Source organism: Gracilinanus agilis, chromosome 4 (assembly GCF_016433145.1).
Source record: "Gracilinanus agilis isolate LMUSP501 chromosome 4, AgileGrace, whole genome shotgun sequence".
NCBI lineage: Eukaryota > Metazoa > Chordata > Mammalia > Didelphimorphia > Didelphidae > Gracilinanus > Gracilinanus agilis.
In genome coordinates, this window is record NC_058133.1 from 370,184,693 (window position 1) to 370,211,674 (window position 26,982).

Below are 26,982 nucleotides of genomic sequence, written 5' to 3' on the forward strand. Positions count from 1 at the left end.
CACAGATTTGTTCACAGTAACATCTTAGCAACAGTGCTCTAATCTGGGGCTTCAAAACCAAGGTGGAATAGAGATGAAGGGGAGACAAGTCATATAGGCATCTACCTGTTTCTATAATTTTCTCTTCAAAAGTCCTTGAAAGAGTATAGCAGCAGGCTATGGAATATCAACAAAGAAGTAAAGAGTAGTGTTTTCAATGACCTTGCTTAATTTACAAGATTCAACCTTGTGGAGATAGAATTTCCACTGCAAAAATCCTTCACAACATCCTCCAAATCACATCATCATCTTCACAGATATCTCAGGTTCGGGATTATAATAAATCTTCATAAATCTAAAAATTAGTTCTCTTTGACCCAACAAGTTCCATAAAGTTTTAGTCACAGATAAAAAGGAGGATATTCTCTGAAAAATGTGATAGTTACCATCATCACTCAATCTTTTTGGAAAATAGGGGAAAAAATAGACTCCATGCCCTAGGGGAATAGTTTTTAGATTTGTCACAATGAAAACCTCACTGTGAAGCATTACAAAAATGAATATACACTGAAATCCAACTTCAGATTTCATATCATGCATGAAAAAGTAAATGCTCCCCCACCCTCCCACCAAAAATGATGTTAGAGTAAACAATGATATGCACCTTGCTTGCTTACCCAGTTCTACTATTAAATACTAGCTTTTGCTTAAAGGCAATGTTATGCTATAAGGTATTTTAATATCAATAACAACATACAATATGAAGTGCACTACTGTTAAAAATGTAATATGGAAATATAATAGCAAAGTGACGTGAATGAAACTGCCCCCCCAAAAAATAATAATAACCAAAAAAATTGTCATTGAGCAATAGTTATAAACAAGATTTATAAATAGCAAAATCAATGAATAAAGTATATACATTTTTAAGATTTCTCTATAAACAAATATATAATGCACCTAGGAAAGGCTAGGAACCTTGTCCTGCAACATATAACATTTCAACATTAGGCATTGAATAAACTGATATCATCCTAAAGGCCGTTTAGGTTTTTCTCCATCTATGTAGGGTCTTTAAAACCAGGATGTTGGCAAAACTCATCTTGTTAATTAGGTACAATGCTTTGATGTTGCCCACTAGGGTATAATGGTTTACAGAGTAGCCAACAAGAGCAGTAAAAACAGGTTTTGCTCGGAGATGAGAGAAGCTAGCACATTTGTAAAATTTGCATAAGAATACTTTAAGGACAGAAAGGAAAAACTAACCAAACAATCAGTGTATCAAGTTTCCTAATACTTCATGTGTGCCCTGAGCCTTGAGACATCAATTATCTTATCAGTTACTTTAAAACTAATCTTCAAAGGCAATCGTTTTTTTTTCATGTTAACAACAACAATACTGAACTTTTAAGTACCAGGACTATCATGGCATGACAAACTGTATGAACAACTCAAAATGTATAAAACTAATCTCACAGGAAATCAGGAAGGAAGCTTGGGAATGAACAATGCCATGCACACATGCATCAACATAATTGTGAACAGATATTTTACACTTATTTGAATTTTTAAAAAAAAGTATAATGTGCAAGAACTCTTCAGAAATTATTTCTAGTGCAGCATTGATTGACAAAGGATTACTTAAACTACTTTTTAACTGCATTAAACAAAGCTGAAAGGCATATTCATTATACCTAAATGATCACTAAGAAATGATTCAGGAATCAAAATCTGTAATAAATAGAAAACTAAATCATTCCCTCAATTTTGAAATATTCAAATGTAGAACTTTTTTGTTTTGAAGTTAAGCCCACTTTTCTGCTCTTAACAAAATAAAATTTTCCAATTTAAAACACCACAATATATTATTCTGGGATACACTTAAAACAATTTAGTTTACTCTTTTGTAATTAAAGGCTGTTTTCTATTAGATTCCTGTTAACACTGTCCTTCTGTTAAGTGAAAAAAAGGAACCAAATGAAACAATTATGCTTCATTTTGTACCTTAAAAGATTAGTAATATCCCTTTGGGAAACACATGCTTTGGTGCTTACAATTTTAAGAAAATAAAAATTGCTTTACATGCAATTGCTAATTATGGTTTATCACAGAAAACGGAGAGTTTTAAACATTTAGAATTGCTCACAATGAAGCCCTGAGGTAACTGCCTTTTACTTAGGCAATAAACAACAGCCTCCCTTTATTTTTAGATAGTCCTTTTCACAATCTCCCCTAGAATATAAAATCCATAAAAGTCTGAGTAACAATATTGCCTGCAGAAAAGTCAATTTAATAAACTATTTATGACAAAGATTCTGCTGACTCAGCTAACTTGGATGCACTGTCATCGAGGGGAGTTTCACTCGAGGTTCCCAGGTCTCCATTTTCATGACCATCAATTACTGGTTTCTTATTAAAGCCTGAAAAAGGAGAGATGTAATAAAACAAACATTTACATTAATAGGATAAAGAATAATTTTAATACCATTAATTCATTCTCCAAGGAAAACCTACTATAATAATTATTTATTAGTTAGGTGAGATAACATGCCCTAAATTAATAGGGCTTGTTAGTCTTAACAAGAGGCTACTCCAATTTTGCACAAGATGTCATTTCTCACTAGGTTTATTCATAATGTGTAAATTTTGATTATCAGCAGCTTCTGTATATTTGCATTAATGAAATCAAGTAGCACAGATGACCTAAAATAGCAGGTAAAAAAATTAATTTCTACTGTACTTTGGGATGCATTCTAATGCCACTTTAGCTAAATGATTACCTCTGCTATTAAAATTACTTTGTAATTGCATCATGTTCCCTAATTGATAGGAATTTTGGAAGGAAGCATTGTGAACCAAGCTAGTATAAAAAATTGAAGTTGGATTAACTACAATATGGATAATCTCTACACAAATAAATATAACGTACTACTGTTATTTGTAAGCTTTTGAAGAATGAATAATGGCATTCTGTGGACATATCATTGCACTAGAATAAGCACCCCTTCCACATAATTTAGATAATGTCTCATGGAATATTACAACTTATATAAATGACTCAATCTGAAAGGACTAACATAATATTCAGTTACTTAGCATTATCTATCAACATAAAATAATAAGAAACACAACTCCCTTGATTTATCTAGTAGTTTGCTATTTGTCATCAAACAACTACTAATTAATAGGACTTTAAAAAACAAAGTCAAATATCTACTTTAGGAATCTAAACAAATTACTTTACCTTGTAATAGCTTTATGTCCCCGCTTGCACCTTTCCGATGAGCAACAGGATTTCCACTTCCCTCTAATTCATCAAGATACAAACGATAACGGTGTCCACTCTCATCCTCATACTCCACATTTTCATCATCAGAATCTACCTCAGGAGCAACATAAACTACTTCAAACTCAATCTCTCCTCTCTAATTGGTAGGATAAGGAAGAAAAGAAGAAAGTTATATTTCTCTCAGTTAAGCACTTCCGAATTCTAAAGGATTGTTGCATTTGAGAAAGGCAAATTTCAAACTTTTCCTTTAAAATTAATTTTAATTCAACTGATGGAAAGAATTATATCAATGTACTAATAAAGTTTATCTAAGACAAGTTAGAATTTTCATTAATACACTTAATGATGTGACATTTATTTTACCTCAGGCAGAAATTCACCATAAAAACTATAAAAAATAATTTTATATTCATTTTAATCTTTTACTATTGAATCTGAAGATACTGGTCTTCCTTTAAATAACTAGAATAAGCTTTTAAATATCATTATAAGCTTTTTTTGTCTACTTTCTAGCTTTCAAAAATTTAAGAAGTATTTTTCTAGATGTAGAACTTCCAATGTGACTTATGGACAATGTAATATGTGAGGATTATTCTAATCATAATTAGCATTTATATCTGTGAGTATGTCTACTTTAAAAAAATGTTTATTTTTATTTATTTTAGAAAATGCCAAGTTCTTCCTTAGCTATGTGGCTATAAGTAGTTTCCAATAAAGTTGGTAGGATCTGCCTAGGTCCAAATGATTACAAAAGTTGTCTTACTGGATGACCTCTTAAAAGAAATGTATAATGTGTTCTTTTCTTTTTATATCAGCATGTAAATCTTAATTTGTTCTATATTTAGAAGAAATCATTGTTTCATCTGGTACCATCCATAAGTTCTACCCTAGTTTTATTTCTCAGGGCTTTTCCCTACCTTTGAATAAAGCTAATCTTTCTACCTGTGTTCTTGATTCCATTCCCTCTTACCTCCTCCAAGCCAACTGCCAATGGCTTCCTCTCATTTATTTTTAATCTTTCCTTGTCCTTTGTACAATTTCTATCTGCCTATAAACACACCCAGGTCTTCTCAATGTTTAAAGAAAGGAAAAAAAACAACTATCATCTTTATCCTTCTGCCTTCATATTCTCAACAATTTCAGAGACGCACTGAAATTTTTGCTATGCTATTTTTAGAAGAGAACCACTCTGATCTTTGGGTGGTCTCAGGGTTAGAGTCTCTAAAGTAGCACATTTTTACTTAAAAGAGGTCAAAGAGACAATGATTGAAAAAAACTAAGTTGATCAATCATGTAATAATGATTCCCAGGTCACAGTTATGCCACAATTACTTGAATTTGTGCTTCAGTATTGCTGAAGCATTCCCCTTGTCCTTACTACATTCTTTTATAAATCACATCAGAAGTAGTTTTCTGCTCTTACTTACTCTTCACTTTCCTTCCAACCAAGCTAGGTTATAGTAAACACTGTTTCAATGAAGACAGGCTAATTCAGTCTAGAGTAACTCTTGCCAGTTAATGATTTAATAATGACATGTCTTGGCAGTAAAACTCTTAAATAAAATTTCTACTCATTCAAAGAACATTTTTTCCCCATACTTATCCTTCCCAAAATCCTAATGAGAAATCAGATGTTTTAATAAATCAGTTATGTCTAGAAGACAGCTATACAGTGGAAGCAGCAATGGATTTCAGGTCAAAACACCTAAGTTCAAACCTTACTTGTGGGACCTTAAGTAAATAACCTAGCCTCCCTGGACCTCAGTTTCCTCATTTGCAAAATGAGCATGTTAGATGAGATGGCCTTTAAGATCCTATCCAACTCTAAATCTATGACTCTCAATGTGTACAAATTAAATGTAACACAATAGTCTGCTTTTTAAGTTATTTTTGGTGGTTCAAAGAACGACCAATTAAAGAAAGATCTTAAGCTAGTACTTAGCCCACTGAGTTGTGCTACATTAGAACAAGTTTTACAGGATAGAAAGAAAATACCAACCTACCATTATAAGGTTATACAATTTGGGTTATTTATCAGTAACTCTAATGGATTTGTGCTGACTCATGCTAAGTGCCTTTGTGACTGCATTCATTTGCAAGTTGGCCCACTCTAGTTAGAAGTACAGCTATGAGCTTATATGACTTTAGAAGCGATTTACCTGCTATATCAGGCCCTTCAACAACAGACCCTAAGCAAATATAAACTAACCACCTGCATATGGTAAAAATGGACAAACTAGATTTTAGCAAGCCAAAAAATCCAGATCCTAACAAGCACTTCAGGTATTAGTACTGACATTTTATACTGTCTAGTATATATATTCTTACCCTTAAAGTCACTCAAGAAGCCATTTTTAAAGTAACTACTATGAGTCCAGTAGGCACTGAAGATACAAATAAAAAAGTAAAACAAGTACCTGGGTTTAAGGAGATTACAAACTATAATAATATGCAATTTTACCTTGGTGGCTTATGTTTATGGCTATGCCTTCTGCTTGTAAAATGAGTTTCTTAAGTTCTTGGCTCTCCCCTTCCTCCACCCAAATCATTACCTGACAACCAGCATTCAAAAATAAGCCTCTCTAACAAATGTTAAGTCTTTAGAAATAAATAAATCTATTTTTAGTTTGTGTTTTCTTTAATGTTTTACATTTCTATATGGTTTTTATTCATGTTTAAAATATACTTCAGAATCAATTTTTAACCTAATCTGGATCTCTTGCTAGACAAGTTTGAGAAGAAAAGATTTTTCTTTAAATAAATTTATTGACACTTTTTGTTTTTATATCACCTGTATTTCCCAATATCTCCTCCCCTCCCTCTGAGAGCACCACCACTTATAAGAAAAAAACAAAACAAAACAAAACACTTCAGGAAAACCAATCAAGATAGCAAATCAAATATATTATTATATGCAGTGTTCCATATTTCTAGTTCCCCCATCTTTCCAAAGAAAGGAGGTAGGTGCATTCTCATATCACTTCTTTGGAAACAAGCTTGATTGTTATAATTCCACTGCATTATTTCATAAAGTTTTCTTTAATGTGTCTGACAAAACAGTGTTCAAAAAGTCTCACAATTATATCAATATCTTGATACCTCAGAGGACTTGCAGTAAAGAAAAAAATGTGTAGGCTTACAAGTTTTCAAATAATAAAAGACCTAACTGATAGTCACAACTATATAAACACAAGTGAACTTGCCTGCTGGGAAAGAATAGTTACAGCTTCTTTATGCTTAGCATCTCTCAGGTTAACTCCATTGACTGCCAGAATGGCATCTCCAACATGCAGTCCTCCACAACGATCAGCAGGTTGTCCAGGATGGATTTCAGAGATAAGAATTGGAACACCATGTTCCTTTCCACCCTATCAGCAGGATAATTTTATTAACAAATTATAGTCACAGTCAAAATGATCAAGTTCATTTAACATTCAAATAAAATCATGAAAACATTTTCATAAAAACTAAGGAATTTTAAAAGCTCTTTTCTAGTAAAAGATGATTATGTCTCATATATTCAGAGGCTAAATTCAAATAACTTATACAATAAAGATCAAAAATAAAATTCTTTTATCAATAAACTCTAATATTTATTATACCAATTACCTACAAGTTGCTTAGGAAAAAAAGACTGAAAAAACCTTTCTATTCTATTGAAGTTACTGGTTTTGTTTTTCCTCAACAGACCTTTTACAATTTTAAAAGCAAATGTCTACTCTTGAAAAATCTATACTCTACAAGTATATAGGACACTATTAACTTTATAAAAGAATTGATGTCAAGTTAATATTTAAAATACTCAAATTAATGTATACATTTACAATGTCACTATTATACTAAATAGAGAAACCAGAAGTAAATGAATATGTACAGTTTCTTTATCAAACATAAATGAAAATTAAAGAATAGTAATCTTAATTATTCATCCAGAACTAAGGTCTCAGGACCTCTAAGCAGCAAAGCTATCACAAAGTCCATGTCCTTATAAAGGAGATGGAACAATCCCCAGGCCTCTCAACTAAGACATATATAAATTAAAGTAAAAGAATAGGAGCTGATCAGACAAGCAAAGAGCAATGACAGATAACAAAAGGACCTTAAAACAAAAACAAAAAAGAAAAAAACCCACTCCAATAGGCCCATTTAGTTTAGTCATGAAGAGTTTCATCTCCATTTCTGGGTATCATTTTTATTTATAATCATAAATAAAATTATGATAATCCTGAACCTTCAAAAAAAGTTAAATATATGTCACATATATTCTGCTTACTATGAAAGAGAAGTATACAACACATTTTAGGAAGATTTTCATCAAAAAAAATAGTTTAAAATGTTTAAAAATCACTTTTAGCATTTAAAGAAGATAAACTTATCTTCAAAAAGCTAATTAATTCATCACTTTAATTCTTGAAGGAGAATTGTGTTTGTTAAAACTAAACTCCAGTCCTTAATTTCCACAGTTTGTTAATATTTACTTGAGTAAGAGAAGGCAGATAAATATAGAGAAAAGCCTATTTCTAACTAGCCACTAGAGTGCTTCTCCATATGGCTCTCTCAGTCACCTTTCTTCCACCATGAGCCCAAGTGAATAGAGACCACTTCTTGAAACTCCCTCTTTTATTCCTTCTCTTTACCCTGGACCCATAACCTGATCCTTTCTGAATCAATGTGCCTAGGTCACTGTCCCGTGACCCATGCTGCAGCACATAGGTAGGACCCCAGTACATGATGTTGGGAGTGGGGTTCCCTTCACACATATTAAACACAAAATAAGAAAACGCACTAGAAAGAGAATGACTTCTTACTGTAATTGAAATGCCAAGTCCTTCATGATCTTCCTTGAGGAGAAGAACCTTTCTAATTGGACCAACACCTTGACTTTTCTTTAAGGAATCTTGATCCTAGTTAAAACAAAACTTTTAAAATTAAATTAAGCTTTTTGAAAAAAATTATGCTAAAAGATGTTAACTCATTCAAGGTCACCACATAACCTTCATTTAGAAATCCTTATTTCGGGGAAGGTAACAGGTTGTCAACTAATAGTTATCACGAACTAAGGGGTAAATAAAAAGCCTTAGAAAATAAAATTGGATAACTTCACTTAAAAGTATAGTGAAGATTCATATACTTTTTGAACTATCCATTTTGGATTTAAACTGTCAGCTCAATGACTCTTAAATTATTTTCACCCTAGGCTAAGTAACTAAAGAAGAAACACAAGGCTTTCCACTCTGGATACTCACACTCCTGTGCCCTCAGGAATAGATATGTACTCCCATTGTCTTTCTTGCCCCAGCTTTTCTATCATCACTCAACCTTAATAGTAAGAAAAAAAATTAGACTATACAAAGAAAGATGATTATCCTGCATGCCATCCTGCAACATGAACTGAAGAGTCTTACTTCCCAGTACAGGTTTGCCACCTATAGTTTGGAAAGGAGTAACGGAACTAATAAAAAAAACTATTATATGATTTTATCCTATTTATAGACCATCCCTTATTACTTATACATACAAACCCAACACTACCTCCCAAACCTTCTTACAACATGCCAAAAACATTTACTTCTAATGCGAAAAGTGTGAAGAAGTTGAAGGGGAAGGGCTCACTGAGAATGGAAGAGGCAGCAGCAATAGGTGTTATCAGTAATATACTATGCATTCATCAATTCTTGATAAAAATGAATTTTGTGGAGAAATCATTTCATTGTCTTAGAATTACTCTTGCAAATACAAAATACTCACATGGAGGCAGCTAGGTGGCACAATGTCTAGAACACCAGGCCTAGAGCCAAAATACTCACATGAACCAAAATGTAAAGGTAATAATTTCATTAGAGTAAGATTTTTCTTTAAGGGCAGCTGTTGCAATCAGATTTGATTTGGATTTAGCTAAATGGGAAGTAAAACCAAGGAATACAGTTGTAGTGGTGAAAGCAGATTATTTTATGTACATCTCAGACTCTATTTTCATTAAACTCAAGATCAGATAGTGGTAATATTATCCCCAAGTCTGTGTTTCAAATTTGGTAACCAAATTAATCAACATTTTTATAAAACTGTATTTGTCTATATAATGTACATAGAAATTGATAAATTATTTATATAAAAATATTGCTTATTTAATTAATTTTACTTATTACATTGATGGACTGACTTTAGGGATAAGAAATTGTGGTAACAAATATACCCATTAAACCAACTCTCTTGATTATGTCAGACCTAATTAGGGGTTAAGGAAAATTTTGAAATATGACCCACAGTATTTGTACCATAATTCTTAAAACTACTATTGATCACCACTTTCTAAAGTACCATTTGTAAGTGGCAGGTATTCCAAGGACTGGTGAAATCTTTAGGAGCTATTAAGATTTTTTAAATGATTTTGCATATCAAATGAATAAAACTGCAATCTTTTATTGTAGATTTAGTGAAGAGATCTTCCTGAAGAGATTAAAATTAACACAGACCCATTAAACAATAGATTTCAAAAGAAAAAAGGTTGGTTGTAGAAGGATTAAAAAACATACATGTCCTGGCGGTGCTTGCATTGATCGTTTCAAGTCATTACGTCCTCTACAGGCTCTAATAACTGTTTTGTGACGATGCAGGTGGATTTCAGCTTCTAATTGGTTCCAAAGTTTATCATGAGCAGGTCCCTTCATATCTCGACCTAGTAACTGGATCTGTTGGACTCTTTTTATTTAAAAGTAAAAAAAAAAATAAAATCCATTCAGTTTATCTATATGGCTAGCACCAGGCTACGGTGCTATAAGAAACATGAGAGAAATATAGCACAGCTCTTGCCCCAATGCATCTTATAAACTTGTTGTGAAGACAAGTACTCATTTGAAACAGTGAGAGAGTAACATAATACTTAATATTTAATAAATTAAGTGATAATTTCAACATAATCAAGTGTCAAGTGCATGGTTAAAAAAAAATAAGGATGTGATATTAAGAAAAATCCAAATGGGCAGGATTTGTCAAGGTCACAGAAGAAGTGAAGCATAAGACAGGCTTTGAAGCCTGGGTAAGATTTAGACGGCAGAAGTTAGTGACAGCTTCAGGAAAGGGAAATAATCTGAACAAAACACAAGTATGAAAGGAGCATACTATATGCAGTAGATAAGCAAGAAAGCATAATTGGCAATATCAGGAGGAACTTCTTATAGAATGGTGGGTGAAAAGGCTGGCTCCATAAAACGGAATGAAACTTTGGATGACCTTGAATTACACAATGAAGAAGAATTTGAACTTTAAATTATCGGCAAACAGAGTGAATAGTAATAAGATCTGTAGGCATGGGAATGGTGGTAGGGTGATATAAATTGAGACACCAATTACGGGGTTACTTCAGGAGTCTAAACAAATTAAAAATCTGCTCTTTATGTACTCCTTATAAACTTTCCTTAGAATAAGGAGCTCCTGATGAAGAAATTCTCTCTACCAATGCTGATCACTAATTATTGTGTAATTTATAAAATAGATAATTACCTAGAGCACTACAAGTAGCATCTTGCCCAGGATCACAGAGCCAGCAATATGTCAGACAGAACTTAAACCAGGACTTTCTGACTCTAAGGTCAGCTTTCTATTTCATCACACTGCCTATCTAAAATGACTAATTCCATTACTTTTAAACCCTTTCTAATATATAGAACATGCGTCATCAATGTTAATTTCTTGAAAGTAAGTTCTATTCAACTGTAAAAATGTTTCTAGAGTAAAGGTTACTGCTGTATTCTTCTCATTTATCATAGGAAATTATCTAAGTAACATGTATGTGAACAGATTTCATTGAATGTCCACTTATATTCTTAAATATAAAAACTCCATCCACACTTGAAAATGTGGAATCCACTTTTACCTACCTTCCTGCCAATTCTTTATCCAAGTATTTGGCTGCCAGTCTCGCCCCATAAACTTCCGCCTGGAGAACTGCTATGTGTCTACGAAGGGCTTCATTCTCCTTTCTTAATAGCTTCACCTCAGCTTCAAGTTGAGCTTCTTTCATTTTTTCTTTTTTATTTGCTTCAAGTTCTCTCTCCTAACATAATTTTAAAAATATAATTTACTGACAATATTAGCAAGAATCCTTAGGAATAGCATTCCTTAGCAAAGACAAAAACATCTAAACCAATCTGGTTTGGGACTAAATGTAACTTCATCTGTACAGAGAATTCCAAGCAAGAAAATTTCCTTCATTGATAAAGTTAAACATCTATTATGCAGCTTAGAGTCTTAAGAGTGTTATTTAGAGCAGGATCACAAAGTCTCTGTGTGAGAAAAGGAACCTAAACTCAAGTCTCCCTAGCTCAGGCTGGATCTCTTAGTCATTATGAATTGGACAGTTAATATACAGTATATGTAAAAAATAAATGAATTACAATGCTATGAATAATATTTTTTCAAAATAGGTCAAACCTTCATATTCAACTAAATTTCCCTAAATCACCAAATCATCTTCCTTTAAGGCAAAAGAAGACTTTAATTCAAACAGAAAACCTAAGGATTTCAACATGCTTAAATCCTGATGAGCCTAAAAAAATGCTATGTATGCCTTAATTTTTGTTCAGTTGGTCTGCTATAATTCCTTTTACAAAAAATACGAATATACAAAAATTCTATTCACTGAGCATTTCTTTTAAACAATCATTTGATTCATCTGTCAAAACATAGGAAAGGCTCTGCTTTTAGGAAAATGCTTTCCTAATACAAGGAAATTTTTTTAAAAAAAGGGCAAAATACTGTAATCTTAGTAGGAACAAGTAAGCTTAATTTAATATTATGACCATGTTATTAATAAATTCTACACAAGAAAAAATGAAATAGTAGAATCCATTTCAACATTAAATTTAGGTAAACGTCAAAGGAAGAGTTAGGGGCTAAAAAAGTTAGTACATTAGTCATCTCACAAATAATTATCCAATAAAGATCAGTAACCATAATGATAGATTAAGCCCACAAAAATAATCTGCCATCACCACTTAGGTCTATATCCAAAATTGCAAGTAACAAAGCATGTTGACTTGAATTTTGCCTCTCATTTAGCAAATCTAGTAAATAAAATGAAATCACTAGGAGTACAAAAAGGAAAAGTGAAAAAGTGGAAAAGTTTAATGTAAAAGTTGAATCTATCCAAACGAGTCGCGTATCAATAAAATTCAGTTTGTGTTAGTTAAAATGAAAGGCATGAAGAGAGGCAACATCATATAGTGGCCAGAAAATTGGATTTGCAGACAGGAAAACATACATTCAAATCTCACCTGAGATGCTTACTACAGCTGGGTAAGTCATAAATTCTGAATATATTTCCTGAACTGTAAAATGGGAACGATCATAATAGCTATTAGGAGTACAGAGTTTTGACTAAGATATTATAGAAAGCAAAAGCTTATAGCCAAGAATAACTTACTCAGCAAAATTGAGTATAATCATAAGGTGTTGTGAGGGGGTAGATCGTTAATGAAAAAGGGCTTTTCAAGTATCCCTGATGAAAAGACCAGAACTATGTAGAAATTTTAAAGTTAAAATACAGGAGTTAAGAGAAACATAAAAAGGCAAACATAATTGAACAATCACAAGGGACTAATAAAAAGATAAACTTTTCACATTCTATTAGAGGAACCATCAGGGATCACAGAGGGAATCTAATTAGACAGAAGATCTCTGTCCTGACAGAGAACAGAATAAAGTGGTGGTCATGTTATAGCTTGATAATTTTAGAAGCATGGAAATTGAAGGAAAGAAGAATAACCTGGGATTGGAGTTGGGACTACAGACACAAGGAAAAAATGAAATAAACAAGTATTTACTATGTACCTACTATATGCTCATGCTTGTGATAATTGCTTTACAAATCTTATCTCATTTGATTCTCACAACAACCCTGAGAAGCAGATGCTATTATCATCTTCTTTTTACATTTGGTAGACAGAAGTTAGGGGTCTTGCCCAGGATCACACAGCTAGGAAGTGTCTGAGGTCATATTTGAACCCAGGACTTTCTATCTCTAGGCCTAGCTCTCAATCTTCTGAGCCGCCTAGTTGCCCCTTAAATGAAAACAGTCCACAATAATGTTTCCTGATGTTACAATTCTGAGATAATAAAACCTGAGTGTGTATTTTTTTTTAAACTTTACTTGCTAAGGACACAGTACAATTATATAATGATTCACTATCTGAAACTCATATAAACTGTATAATTGGAATTTGGGAGATGCCATTTAAAAGTATATATATATTTTCTATGGACATGTGGGGACCTTAAAACTACATTTCCCATGGTCCAATGGGTCTCCTGTTTTGGAATCCATATTCAAGGTGAGGGACAGCTTTAAATAGGGGGAAGTGACTTTGAACTGGTCTCTTAGCTAGCAGGCGCGGGCGATACGAAAGGTAAAATGGCTGAGGCGGCAGTTTGAATACTTACAGGTGCAGTCTTATATATATTTTACCAGCATGGCCATGGCTTTAATTAAAATACTAATTTATATTATTATAGCAGTCTTTATCATTTTTAATCGTAACAATTATGGCAACCATAAGAAGTTTGGAATTCGAATTCTCAATTTTCTAGATAGCCTAAGAAGAAGCCATGCGGCTCTGGGACCCAGAGTCTCAGAAACGCTCTTTTTCCTTGCCCAGTCCTCTCCCAATTTTCCCCAGCCTAGAGGCTGTTTTACAGGGAAGAGAGACAATGGTTTTAATTGCCACTGGGCTGCGAATTATTTTGCTCAATGCCCCAGGCCTGGTGGCCCTTGCGGACACTGACGGACTGCTGGAGCCCAGCCAGTATCGTCTCGTCACTGATCTCCTTAAGTCCTGACCTAGACTTCATCCCTAATGGGGCCCGCCAGTACAGACCACTGCCTCACGTTCCTGCCAGTGTCCCAGTGCCTGTGATCTCTGCAGCTTTTCCTGCCTCACCAGTGCAGACCATTTCTATGGATCCGAAATCCTGAGATTTCCGAGGATCGACCCAGTTCTGACTTGCTGAGATCTTCAGAGACTTCTGCCTCTGCTGCTTAGGATTTGGTATTGTCCCCCCACCCCCACTCTCTTGGTAATGGCCTGCATTCTAGCCCTCCACGTGTTTCTCTAAAGACCTAACTTAAGCATCCCCCACCCCCACAAGCTCTACATGTGGGATTTTCTACAAAACTGACCTAAGTTTTTCTCTAGCCCCAAGCCCACAACCCGACCCCACATGGACCTAGCGTCTGAACCTTGAACTAGCATTTACCCTTAATCGGGCCACATGGCCTATTCACCCCCATACCTGCTCAGAACTTTCAACTTTAAAAAAAACCCTTAAACTCAGCAGAACTCAATCAGAAGAACCTTAAATTGAACCAGGGTTGGACTTTTAAACCTCGGAACTGAATGAGTTTTATTTCTGTTTTAAAAAGACTGTATTTTGCTAATTAGTTTTGCAAATTAATCTTGCTTATTTCGTTGATTTTCCTGTTGCACTGAATCATTTTAAGTTAATGAAGTTTGTGGGTGCTAGATTAATTTTGTTTATGATTTTATTGTAACTCCCAAATAATGAGAAAAATCTATTAGAACTAGTAAGAGGTTTTGACCAGCTTGTTAATCTGGTACTCACATTATATTTCCTACACATATTTTAAAGTTGTAAATTGCCTTATGTATACTGGATTTATAAGAGCACATGTCTTTTAAAATTTATTCTGTCTTGGTAATTGTATAGAATCTTGGAAGTTTCCATGTCTTGAGAATTAACTTGTAATTTTACAAGAGCTCTTTTTAACTTTTACTCTAGATCCTAAAGAATTGTTGTCTTGTAGGATAAGCTTTTATATATTTTATTATAAGAGAAATTATTGCCTTAAATGGGTAGAAGCATAAAATTTCCTACCCAGGATTTTTTTTTTAAAACAGGAAGCCAAGGAGCTCCTGTATATTCTTATCTGAGGATAATTTAGACCAGAAGATTTTTTTTTTAAATATCAGATTTTGCTATGGAAGTAATAACAGAATTTGTTGAGAAACTCTTAGCCAAGGATTACAAGTTGTAACAAGTATATGATTTTTTTTTAACATCATTGTTTATTATTTTAAAATGTGCTATTGGAAATTATGGTACTCTATTTGAATGTGCATTTTGAATCTGCTATTTGTAAGATCCACTTTCTCTCACAGAAAATCTCATTTTTGGGTAACAAAACCCTTCTATAGTTCTAAGCTATATATATATATATATATATATTATTTTTAAAACTTTTTTTTAATTAGAGCAACTGATTTTTCCTTTTTCTCATCTTGTACTGGAAGTACATATATAATCATTATTTATCCTTTTTCTGATTCTACAGCTATATAAGCTTAATGTAAATACCTGAGCCTGAGACTGAGAATATGGGACTGTGATTAAATGCCTCTCTAATTCCAGGAGAAGGGAATATAAAAGCCGTTAATTAGTGCTAAGAAAGCACATGGTCAGAGACTTGACTAAAAGATCTGCATGGATTGCAGGAGTTCTATGCCAATACTTTAGGGCTTGGAAATTGGGGTTTGAGTCCTGGAGTCTTTTTCTAAAACTTTAGAGGACGTGGGTCCCCTCAACTTAAATTCCTAGGCCAGCACCTAAGATTGGCTATCATTTAATGGCTCATTCCCTGGGAAGGTGCAAAAAAAAAAAATCGGATCAAAGAAAGGCATTTCCCTTATTCCTCTCTCTACTCTCTATATAGAGAAAATGGCAATTTTTCTGTAGTCCTGGACCTGAATGGGTAATAGCAAAATGATTAAATCCCTTTTCATTGGGCCTTGTTTCAAAATCCTGTTATAACTTTAGTTTCCCTACATTTTTTACACATTTTACATTTCATTCACAAGTTAATTTTTTCTTTTTTTTCTTGAATTTTATTCTTTTTATTTTGCCAATTGATTTCATACAACCCCTGGGACTAAGCCACTCATCCTTAGCTGACCTGAGGTACCCTTTTCAAGGAAATAAGGTGTGTTTAGAATTTACCTCAGGGGGATGGGATATGTATTAAGTTTTTTTTTTTAATTCGATAATGTAAAAATATACGTATATTTAACTCTTTTAGGAGTAATTTCAGGGGGAAATGTATAATTCTTAGAAAATGTATGTTTAGTAATCTATAATGTAAAGTTTAAATTCTTTTGAGAATAATTTCAGGATAAGGATCTTGCCATCTCCCCAGAATCCAGACGACAAACCTATTTGATGAAGGCACCAAAAGATGCCTAAAGACCCTTCACTGGACCATGAAGATCAAAACTGAATTTTGGGGTGCAGTTGACTGAACTATGGGGAGTGGAAATTGAGTTGAATGCAATTTGTTTTAATTGTACATGTCATACCAATAGGGGACTGCCCCCAAATTGGTTTTTTGTCAATGCGGCTTTTATCCATTCGTTCATCTATTTCTTTTATCTCCAAATTCCTGAAAATTGGAAGTTGTCTATGTTTACAGATCCAGCAAAGAAAAAAGGGCCAACCTTTTTTTTGCCAGATCTCAGGGGGAATTGTATAATTGGAATTTGGGAGATGCCATTTAAAAGTGTATGTATATATATATATTTTCTATGGACACGTGGGACCTTAAAACTACATTTCCCATGGTCCAATGGGTTTCCTGTTTTGGATTACGTATTCAAGGTGAGGGACAGCTTTAAATAGGGGGAAGTGACTTTGAACTGGTCTCTTAGCTAGCAGGCGCGGGTGATACGAAAGGTAAAATGGCTGAGGTGGCAGTTTGAATACTTACAGGTGCGGTCTTATATATATTTTACCAGCATGGCCATGGCTTTAATTAAAATACTAAGTTATATTATTATATCAGTCTTTATCATTTTTAATCGTAACAAAACTTAAAAAGCACCTGAAATAGCCATTCCTTAACCTGTCTGCTGAAATCTAACCCTTCCTTCAAGGCCTGCTTCCAATTGGTACAAATCCTCCCATGAAACAAACCTTCCTGATCCTTTCTAATTCTCAAGGGAAGGCGTTATCTTTCTTTTCAACTTTTTCATAGCCTTTTGTCTAGCTTTCCTTTGCCCTTATCTCAATTTAGCGTATATCTTACTTATTTGTATAACTCTCTCTCTTTTTTAACCCTTACTTTCCATCTTAGTAACAACTCTAAAACAGAAGGGCAAAATCCTGGCATTCAGGGGTAAGTGGCTTGCCCAAAGTCACACAGCTAGGAAGTGTCTGTAGACAGATCTGAACCCAGGACCTCCCAATTGCAGGCCTTGGTACTCTGCCTGGTACTCTATCTACTGTTCCATCTGGTGCTCTATCTACTGCACCATCAGGCTGCATGCCTCTTGTAGGCAGGGACTTTAACATCTTTGTATCTCCAGCATTAGTGAAGAATCTTATATACATAATAAGAACTAAGTGTTGTAGTGCACTAAGCAATCTGAAAAAAAAAATCTTATATTTCTATGCCTTCCCCTATTCTTCTACAAAGGAGTAATGGGGGGGGGGGAGGGAGGACATGAGAGTGGAGCACTACATATACAGTCAAATTTTTTGATGTACTGATCAGTTCTGACAATTTTTTCCTTTTTTCTCAAAAAAAAAAATATGTTACAAGAGATGGCTCTCTGAGAGGCTTGAAATCAAGCAGAAAAAAAGACATAGAAATTTAGGCAATATAAAAAGCAAAGACATATGTCTTATGCTACAAATCAACCCATGAAAGAATATCATTTAAGAGAAATATTTTCTATATAAGGAACAAGTCAAACAACCTAAGTTATACTATTATTAGATCATAAACCAAAGGTATTGTCTACATATAAATTCTAACTAGATGTAGTATAATATTTTTAAACCAAGAAAATTTCAGGAAAGTTAAGAAAGTGGCCAGATAAAGGCGATAAGGGAGTAGAAGGCAACAAGACTAGAAGACAACTGAAAAAAACAATTTATATATTCTTACTTTTCCCTACTATTTGCAAAAGAAAGTTTCAAAACATCTTTCTAAAAGAATAACCTTTTCAAAGACTTCTAAAAAGTTGCTACAACTTACATGCAATGACATAAGCAAAATCATGCATATTCTTGAGCTCAAGATTAGATTTAGAGAAATTTCAGTAATGTTACACTGAAGGAAAGAAAGTTGGCTAGAAATGGTCTCAGTTTTAAGTAACCTCTCACCCAGAGTCTCAAAAAGAACTTTATAACATTTAAAGCACTTATTGCATTTTTAATTGCATTATAATTATTTGTGTCCAAGACTTCCCTATCCTATCAAACAAATCTCCATTAGGGACAAAAACCTGGACTTATTCATCTTTGCCTTCTTGAGAAGCCTGACAAAGTATCCCTCACAAGATGGGAAAATAGAACACTCTTTTGGAGGAAAGGCAAAGTTTAGGTACCTCTCAGAGGATAAATCACAAACAGTGACAGATTCTACTAAGGATCAGAAAAGAAGTGTTGTATAAAAGACTATAGGGTCACCCACTGACCTTTCAAAAATTTTCACACATAACCATCAGTAAAATTTTAAAACACTAAGTACACTAATTTAGTATAAACACATACACACAGCATAGAAACACATAGTAGTAAATGAGAGAGGGAAGATGTCATACTTACCAGTTCTTCCACAGAAGGGACAGACTTAAGATATAAGAAGAAAGTTTTGTAGTTAGAAACACAAGTGAATAAACAGATGAATTTAGTGGTAAAAATCACAATTGTAAGGCAAACTCTTCTAAAACAAACAGAACTATAAAAATATACTTAAAAGTCCACAATAATAATTTGACTATCTATTTACAATAGCTATTTCTGAACTTTTCTTCCCTTCCTCAACTTCCCATTCCCCCATTCCTGCGGGGGCTATGGAGGGGTAAGGGATCAAATACTCCATGATCAAGTGTGTTTATACTCTAACATGAGGATGGAGTAAACAAAAATTATTAGCATAATATGCAGTCTAAGGAGAAACTTCCTAACTCAGACATGGCTAACAAAGTAAATATTCAAAGCTAATATTTTCAAATATTTTCTATCTTGGACCTGCTTATGGTCAACAATATTCATTGAAACTCTGTTACTGAGTAGAGGCTTCCCTGATTTCCATCATGAAAGGAAATTATTTTAGTCAAGTTCTTTAGATTCACAGAATGTCAGAATAAAAACTGTATAATCCAAGCCCTAGCATTTTAAAGATGAGGAAATAGCCCCAGGTCAGAAATATTAAGTGGTAGAGTAAGGAACTCAACCTTCACTTGACTACCTGGCACAAACTAGACTTCATTCCGCCACACTACGCTTGTTCCAATTAAATTCCAGTACAATGAATATACTAGATTTTCCCCATATAGGCAGTGTAGTAGTACAGAAAATAAAGCAGCGTATTCAACTTACACTCATTCAGTTATGAACTTTCACACTATTTGCCTAATTACTTCCATCAAATACCCCAAACTGTCAGAACTTCACATCCAAATTTTGTGAAATGAAGAAGTCAGGTAAAATACTCTCTATGTTCCATTCTAGCTCTATAAATCTATGATTCTAGTTGTCATACAATTTAACCTAAAGTAAATGTTTTTATATTAAAAAATATGTAATTTTTTATATTAATCTCAAGAATTTTTTTCATATTCAGAAATCTGTTACAAAAATTAGTTAAGTTAATGTCTGAAGCACTTTGTTGTCTTAGGATGAAACAATTTACATCAAAATGCCATCTTAATACTGTTAAAAAAAGTTGTTCAACTATCTTATAATAAAATAAGCAGAAATAAAGGTTTTTATGTGTTAACAAAAAAAATATGCACATAGTAGGTTATCAGTAAATATATGTTGAATGAATGAAGTTAGTAAAAATTTAAGGCTATCAGTAAAATGCCCATGTCAAAGAAACACCCGAAATAATTATTGAAATTGTTTTCTCCCTCTTGAATATCAACTAATTAGTTTTCTTTTTAAAATATTTGATAATGTTTCGATAGGCAGTTTTTTGGGGAAAGCCACAGAAGTGTCATAATGCTCTCAGGGCTGGTGATTTTACTGGCCAAGAGTCCTGAGACAGGAGAGAAGGCTTTACATTTCATTGGTACAGCAGGAAAAAGAATGTGACAGAAGATCTAAATTATTGTCTTAGCTCTGCTATTATTATTATGATATGACTATAGACAAGTTCAGCTTCCTTATCAATAAGATAAGGTGTAGAAAGGCAAGTGGTATTATGGAAGAAATAATGGGCCTAGACCCAGAATCTGGGTTCAAACTTCTCAAACACTTTACAGGGGTCAAATATATATAAATATGAAAAGTACTTTGTAAAGTTAAAGTGATTTTTTCCCTGGGCATCAGTTTCCTCATCTGTAAAATGTGGATAATGATACTTATGCTTAACTAACAGAACTGTAGTGAATAAAACACTATAAAGTATTCTAAGGGTAACTGAGAGGTTCTAAAATTCTTTAATTTTACCAATTTAATAGATAAATTCTTTTTTTTCAAACCTTTACCCTCTGGCTTGGAATCTGTATTAAGTATTGGTTCTGGGACAGAAGAACAGTACAGGCTAGGCAATGGGCATTAAATGACCTGCCCAGGGTCTCAGAGGTAGGAAGTATTGGAATTCAGATTTGAATTCAGGACCTCCTGCCTCCATGCTTGGCTCTCAATCCACTGATTCACCTAGTTGCCTTTCCAATAAATTCTTAATAAAAGGAGAAAATAAGAATCAAAGGAGAACAGGTCAGAAGAAACTCCCTACTAAAACATGGGTTTCAAAGGTTCAAAAGCAGAGTCTTTATCATCCTTTTATTTCAAAAATCTTTTATCAAATTTTTTACCCTTAATTATAAATAAATTCAGAAAAGGATAGGTTGGAGTTTGAGTAAACATCAATAATAAAACTCACAGGAATAATTGCCATTGTGTTACATAAAAACTGATGTGTAGCTTTCAAGAAAAATAGTCTTCTACCTTATTCCAAAACAAATACCCTTCTTTCAGCTACTTACCAGTTTTGCCTTAATGGTACCAGAGTCAACACTCTGGCCAGTTTTGGCATGCAGCTGAAGTTGAACGGAGTGCAGTTGTAAAAGTTGATCATGAACTTCTTTTTCTAATACCACTTTTTCAGCCTGGGTCTCTGTCAATTCAGATTTCAGATCCACCAACTGTGCCTTTAAAAGACAACAACAGGACATTCACCATTCTAATAAAGTACATTTCTGAGTGCCTGAATGATACTCTCCATTGTGACACTATACAAAAATCATTTGTGTACCACCCAAACTATATTGTCCTGGTACAGAATAAAATGGAATGAGTCATTCTTCTAAAGCAATCACATAAGAATGCCACCTTCATTTCAAAGATATACTTAAGATAATAAAAGACAAGTAAGAATCTACTGGGAGAAGATATGACACCTATCCTACTTCAAACATATTCTTCCAATCATTAAAAGACAATACCATCTATAACCTACTATCAATTATTAATATTTTATTTTTGTTATTATTCTTTGGTGGCAAAGGAACTCTGACCAATGAGAGTTTTTAATGTTATGTAATCAATCAAGCAGCACATATATACTTTGTGCCAGTAACTTCTGGATATACAAATACAAAACCTAATACTGAGGTTACATTCTACTGACGGAAATAAGGAAAAATAGAAAAGAATCCTACTCTTAGCTCCTCGGTATTTTCAGTGACTGTGCCTAGAGGTATTCACACATTCCCTAGGATAGTGATGGAGAACTTTTTAGAACCTTTTAGACACTGCCTTGCCATGCAATGCCCTACCCCCACCCCCAGAGACTGAATGTGTCCCAACCCCAGGTAGGAGTAGGAAAAAGGAAAGGAATGGCCTAGGCCCTCCACTGGGGCAGAAGGGGAGAGGGACATAATGGAAAGGGGGAAGGGAGCAGCTCCACCAGAGTATCTCTGCCTTTCTAATAAATAACTCTAGTGGGCAACAGCTGGCATGCCCACAGAGGTCTCTGAGTTCCATCTTTGGCACATGTGCCATAGGTTTGCCATCAAAGCTCTAGGAGAAAGGAATAGGAACTTGGAAATCACCCTTGGCCTTGAAGTTGACTGATCTTGGCTCAGGCCTTACCATTTTGGCCCTGAGTTGCTTGGGGGAAGGGAGCAAGAGTCTGACAATTTGATCTGGTCCCAAGTCCTGTGTCCTAGCCCTCTAGTATTTAGGCAGCTAAGGAAACCTGAGCCTTTCAAAATCTCTCAGGACTATTCACCTGCCTCTGGAGGAAAGAAAAAGAGGATGGGGAGGTAGGGGTTCTGCCTGGACCTGGGTCCCTCCCCAGGTTCTTGATACGCCCCAAGAGAAAGGGAATAAAAACTATGGGTCTATACCTAAACTTAAGCTTTGGTCCTCTTGCCTTTCTTGATCCTGAGGGCAACAGAGCTTGGCCTCTAAAGGCCCTTTCACTCTGGGCTCACCATCTGTCCCTAGGGGAAGGCAATATAAGCCTGGAAGCTTATATCATGATCTTGGCTCCTGGTCACTTGGCTTTCTGGTTCTAAAGAGCTGCTGAAGGAGACTGAGCTTAGTAGTAGATATCTCCTTTGGCTCAGGATTGATCTATTTTCCTGTCCCTGGGAGTTTTGTCTGGGTCCTGAACCTTGGGCTAGTTGAAGGAAGCTTGGTTCCTAACTCTGCCACTCTCACTTCCTGTGTCTCTTCTATCAAGTTATGGTGTCTCACAGGTTCAGCCCTTCTATCCCTGGAAAGCAATCCTGAGCTCCCTTCTTTCCTATCACTTGGGACCAAGGGGCAAAGAGAGAGGTAGCTGGTCACCTTTTCCAGATCTCTAGTTTAAAAGTAGGAATCAAAGAAGGTACCAATGTCCAGAAGGGCTGCCAAGTGGTTAGGATACTTCTTTTGATCAAAAATAAGTATTTGGAACTAGGCTATTTGACTAGTAGAAATAAGTTAAGGCCATGAAAGGGAAAGTGAGAATACAGATTCTGCTGGATACTGGGAAACAAAGCATGGTGAATGGACCCTTCCTTAGGTTTTCAACCTGTTCCTAAGGAGGAAAAGAGAACATAAGCCTGGGGACTCACCCCTTGTCCTTGACCTTGACCTTGGCCTTTCTGGCATAGGGAGCTAAGAGGAGTAAGGGTAAAAGATCTCTTACTGTGCATGGACCACGGTGCAGAAAATTCCTTGATAGATGGGACTTTTCTTTTTGCACTCCTTCCCCCAACCCAGGACAAAATCATTTTTTTTCCACAAATGAGAAAACTGAGGTCCATAGAAGTTAAGTTATTTACCCAATGGCAAATTGCTACCTAGTTAGTAGCTGAGCTTGGATGAATCCATGTATCCCAATTCCTAGACCACTGCATCACACTGGATGATGATCTCTAAATTCCTTTTCATCTCTAATATGTATCACACTGGATTATGATCTCTAAATTCCTTTTCATCTATAATGATTCTAATTCAATTCTAATTCCTAGGAGAAAAAAAAGTTTGCATTTTCTGAATCAAAATAGGCTACTTCTATTTTCAAAGCATTAAAAATTAATCCATTAGATAGTTTATTTTATTACAAAGCTCATGCCATTATTCAAGGTTATTCAATTGAACCAAAATTGAGCTACCTAAAAAATTTTAAAACCTCACTAGCCAAACAAAGTCTTCCAGTTTTATTTTGGACTTCCCATAGCTTTAGCCAAAATAGAAATTATTTTCAAAATTATAAAAATCAGATAAATTAATGATGCAAGAGAATTTTCAGTTTTAAATACTACTACACTTGCTTTAACTGCAATAATGAATTGATGTTAGAGGTCTCTGTCTGTCAGAAATAACAACTGATTTCAAAAGAAACAGAATACTAAAAGAATGAAGTTCTTAAGTACAACCTACATTAAGTATATGTAATTCTTGTGCAATCACATCTGACTCTTCATAATTCCATTTGGGATTTTCTTGGCAAAGATACTGGAGCCGTTTGTAGGCCTATTTAAATCAGCTGTTCCAGCACAAATTAAAACAAAAGGTGCCCCAACTCCTTCCATTCTTCAATATCCCCTATAGAAAGAGGCAATTGAGGTGAAATACCCCAGCAATAATTTCACTAATTGAGCAAGGAATAATTCCATGCAAATCTGAATATAATACAACCATTCTATCTGTAAAAAAAGCCAAAATTAGGTACAGATGGAAAACCTGTCTATAGATCTGTATAGGATTTAAGGACTGTAAATAATCAAGTCATAAAGAGACATCTTATGGTTCCAAGCCCAGCCACAATTATATCCTCTATTCCTAGCACTGCCAAATATATTACTATAGTAGATCTGTGCTCAGCATTCTTCTCAATACCAATTCATGAAAATTCCAGGAAATATATTTGCCTTCACCTGGAAAGGTTTCCAGTGGATATGGTGTCAGTTACCACAAGGGTTCGTGGACAGTCGTACGCTGTTCTCACAAATTTTAACACAGGATTTAGCAAATATTAAATTTCAGAATAGTTGTTTGATACAATTTGTGAATGATTTGCTCTTGGACTCACAAAATGTCACACTATGCCAGGAAGATAGCAAACATCTTCTTTTAGAACTACATAAGAGAGGCCACAAGGTCTCAAAGGCAAAGGTTCAGTGGTATCTCCCCAAAGAAGAATATTTAGGGTTCATTTTAACTGTGGTGCCCGCTCCATTTCCCTCAAGTGCATTGAAGATATGAAAAAACTGAGTGCCCCCTCCACTAAGAAACAGTTGAAAGCAATTTTAGGAGCAACAGGATTTTGTTGACAGTGGATCCTTTGCTGTGGAGAAATCACTAAACACCTTATAGCTTGAGCTGACAAAAAATTCTGTCTCTGAACCACCTGGATTATAGGCAGAATATCTGTCAGCTCTTTGAAAATTAAAACAGGCTATCCTGTCTACCCCTGCTTCAGGCATCCCAGATAACAAAAAGCTATTCACTTTATATGTACATGAACACAGAACAGGAGCTTCAGCTGTTTTAACTCAAACTTTAGGGCCTGTTCAACATCCAGTTGCTTACTATTTGGCCCAGATGGACCCAATAGCTTCAGAAGCACCACCATGTCTTAGAGGCATAGCTGCCACAGCTTTATTAGCAACTAAATCTACTGATTTAGTATTGGGATGCCCATTAATCATAACATGCCCACATGAAGTCAAAGCACTGTTGCTAAGACAAAGAACACAGGCATTTTCTGATCAGTCTCGCAAGATATGAAGTAACCTTGTTAGATAAGGAAAATATTACCGTAACACACTGTACAGTACTTAATCCTGCCACCTTGCTTCCAGATTTACCAGTCTCAGGAGAACCATTACACAGTTGTGAATCTTTAGTGTCCATGGCTAAAAAGCCTCAAGATAGTCTTCTGGATACTCCTTTAGACAACCCAGATTTAGTCTTATTCATTGATGGTTCTTCTTTCATGAGGAATGGCATATGCTACACTAGAGCTGCCGTAGTCACAGAATTTGCCACTGTGTGGTTAACTTCAAGTGTAAGTGCTCAAGTTGCAGAACTGACAGCTCTAAAACATTCCTGTATAATTTCCAAAGATAAGAAGGCAATAATTTATACAGATTCTAGATATGCATTTGGAATATGTCATTCAGTAGGTATGCTATGGCTCCAAAGGGGATTTTTAACCTCAGCTGGAAAATGTAAAGCAAATGCAGAAATCATTAAAGAAGTCCTTTCTGCTTTCCAGATACCTGAAACCCTAACTGTAGTTCACTGCTCTGCCCAAACAGGTGGAACTGGCCCTGTCTCTAGAGGGAAAAACCAGGCAGATACTGCACCAAAACTCACTGCCTTAGAAGGGCCTGAATTAATTTTAACTTTGACAACAACAATTCAAATTTATCCCTTTCTTAAAATGAACAGAAGTGGAAAAAATGGAACAAAAGTTCAAAGCAAAACAGGTGAATGGAGTATGGGTGTCATCTGAAGGAAAATTTCTATTCCCTAGAAGTTTTTATCAAGTTTGTTTATCCATTCACAAAAATGGTCACTTTGGTACCCAGAGCATTGCAGGCTCTGTTAAAAGAGTATGGATAGCCCCTGGTATAACTACCATAGCCTCTAAAGTATGTGCAGACTGCCTTACCTGTCAAGCATATAACCAACATGCCTTTCATGGCAAAGCGTTTGGTAGGCATCCTCTAGTTTACACACCTTTTGAGTATTTTCAAATCGACTTGATCACGATGCCAAAGGCCAGACATTATAAATTTTGTCTAGTCATACTGGATCAACTGACAAGCTGGCCAGAAGAGTTTCCTAGTGCCCAAGTCAAGGTTCTTTTAAAAGAGATTTCATTGCCAAGGTGCTTTTAAAAGAGATTATTCCTCATTTTGGCCTGCCAGCATGAATTGATTCAGACAGGGAACCTCATTTTACCAATTTGGTTCTGTCCCAAATTTATTCGTGTTTGAAAATCACTCCCAAATCCCATGTACCATATCATCCCCAGAGCTCAGGCCAAGTTGAGAGAGTGAATAGAGATCTTGAAACTATGATTGGCAAATTGTGCATGGAGACTCACTTAAAATGGCCCGAAGTTCTCCCTCTAGCTCTATTTTATCTTTGAAGCAGGCCCAGGGGAGATCTACATATCTCACCATTTGGGATGCTTTTTGGGCATCCTCCATACAGGCTAAGCCTTTTTCTCCTGCATACACATCATT

General features: G+C 34.8%; 1 protein-coding gene across 2 annotated transcripts in view; it reads right to left on the reverse strand.

The window, feature by feature from the left end:
* Nucleotides 1-1,918: 1,918 nt before the first annotated feature.
* GOPC (golgi associated PDZ and coiled-coil motif containing) overlaps nucleotides 1,919-26,982 on the reverse strand; it is a 46,189-nt gene continuing 21,125 nt past the window's right edge. Inside the window, exons 2-9 of one of the 2 annotated variants that reach the window (XM_044676818.1) lie at nucleotides 21,274-21,438; nucleotides 18,884-18,907; nucleotides 11,146-11,321; nucleotides 9,802-9,967; nucleotides 8,077-8,172; nucleotides 6,472-6,636; nucleotides 3,224-3,404; nucleotides 1,919-2,399 (exon numbers count right to left, since the gene is read on the reverse strand). In XM_044676818.1, the coding sequence (XP_044532753.1) occupies nucleotides 2,281-2,399; nucleotides 3,224-3,404; nucleotides 6,472-6,636; nucleotides 8,077-8,172; nucleotides 9,802-9,967; nucleotides 11,146-11,321; nucleotides 18,884-18,907; nucleotides 21,274-21,438 (1,092 nt within the window). In that variant the 3' untranslated portion in view covers nucleotides 1,919-2,280. The remainder of the gene's footprint in view (nucleotides 2,400-3,223; nucleotides 3,405-6,471; nucleotides 6,637-8,076; nucleotides 8,173-9,801; nucleotides 9,968-11,145; nucleotides 11,322-18,883; nucleotides 18,908-21,273; nucleotides 21,439-26,982) is intronic. The other variant, XM_044676819.1, reaches the window with a different exon arrangement.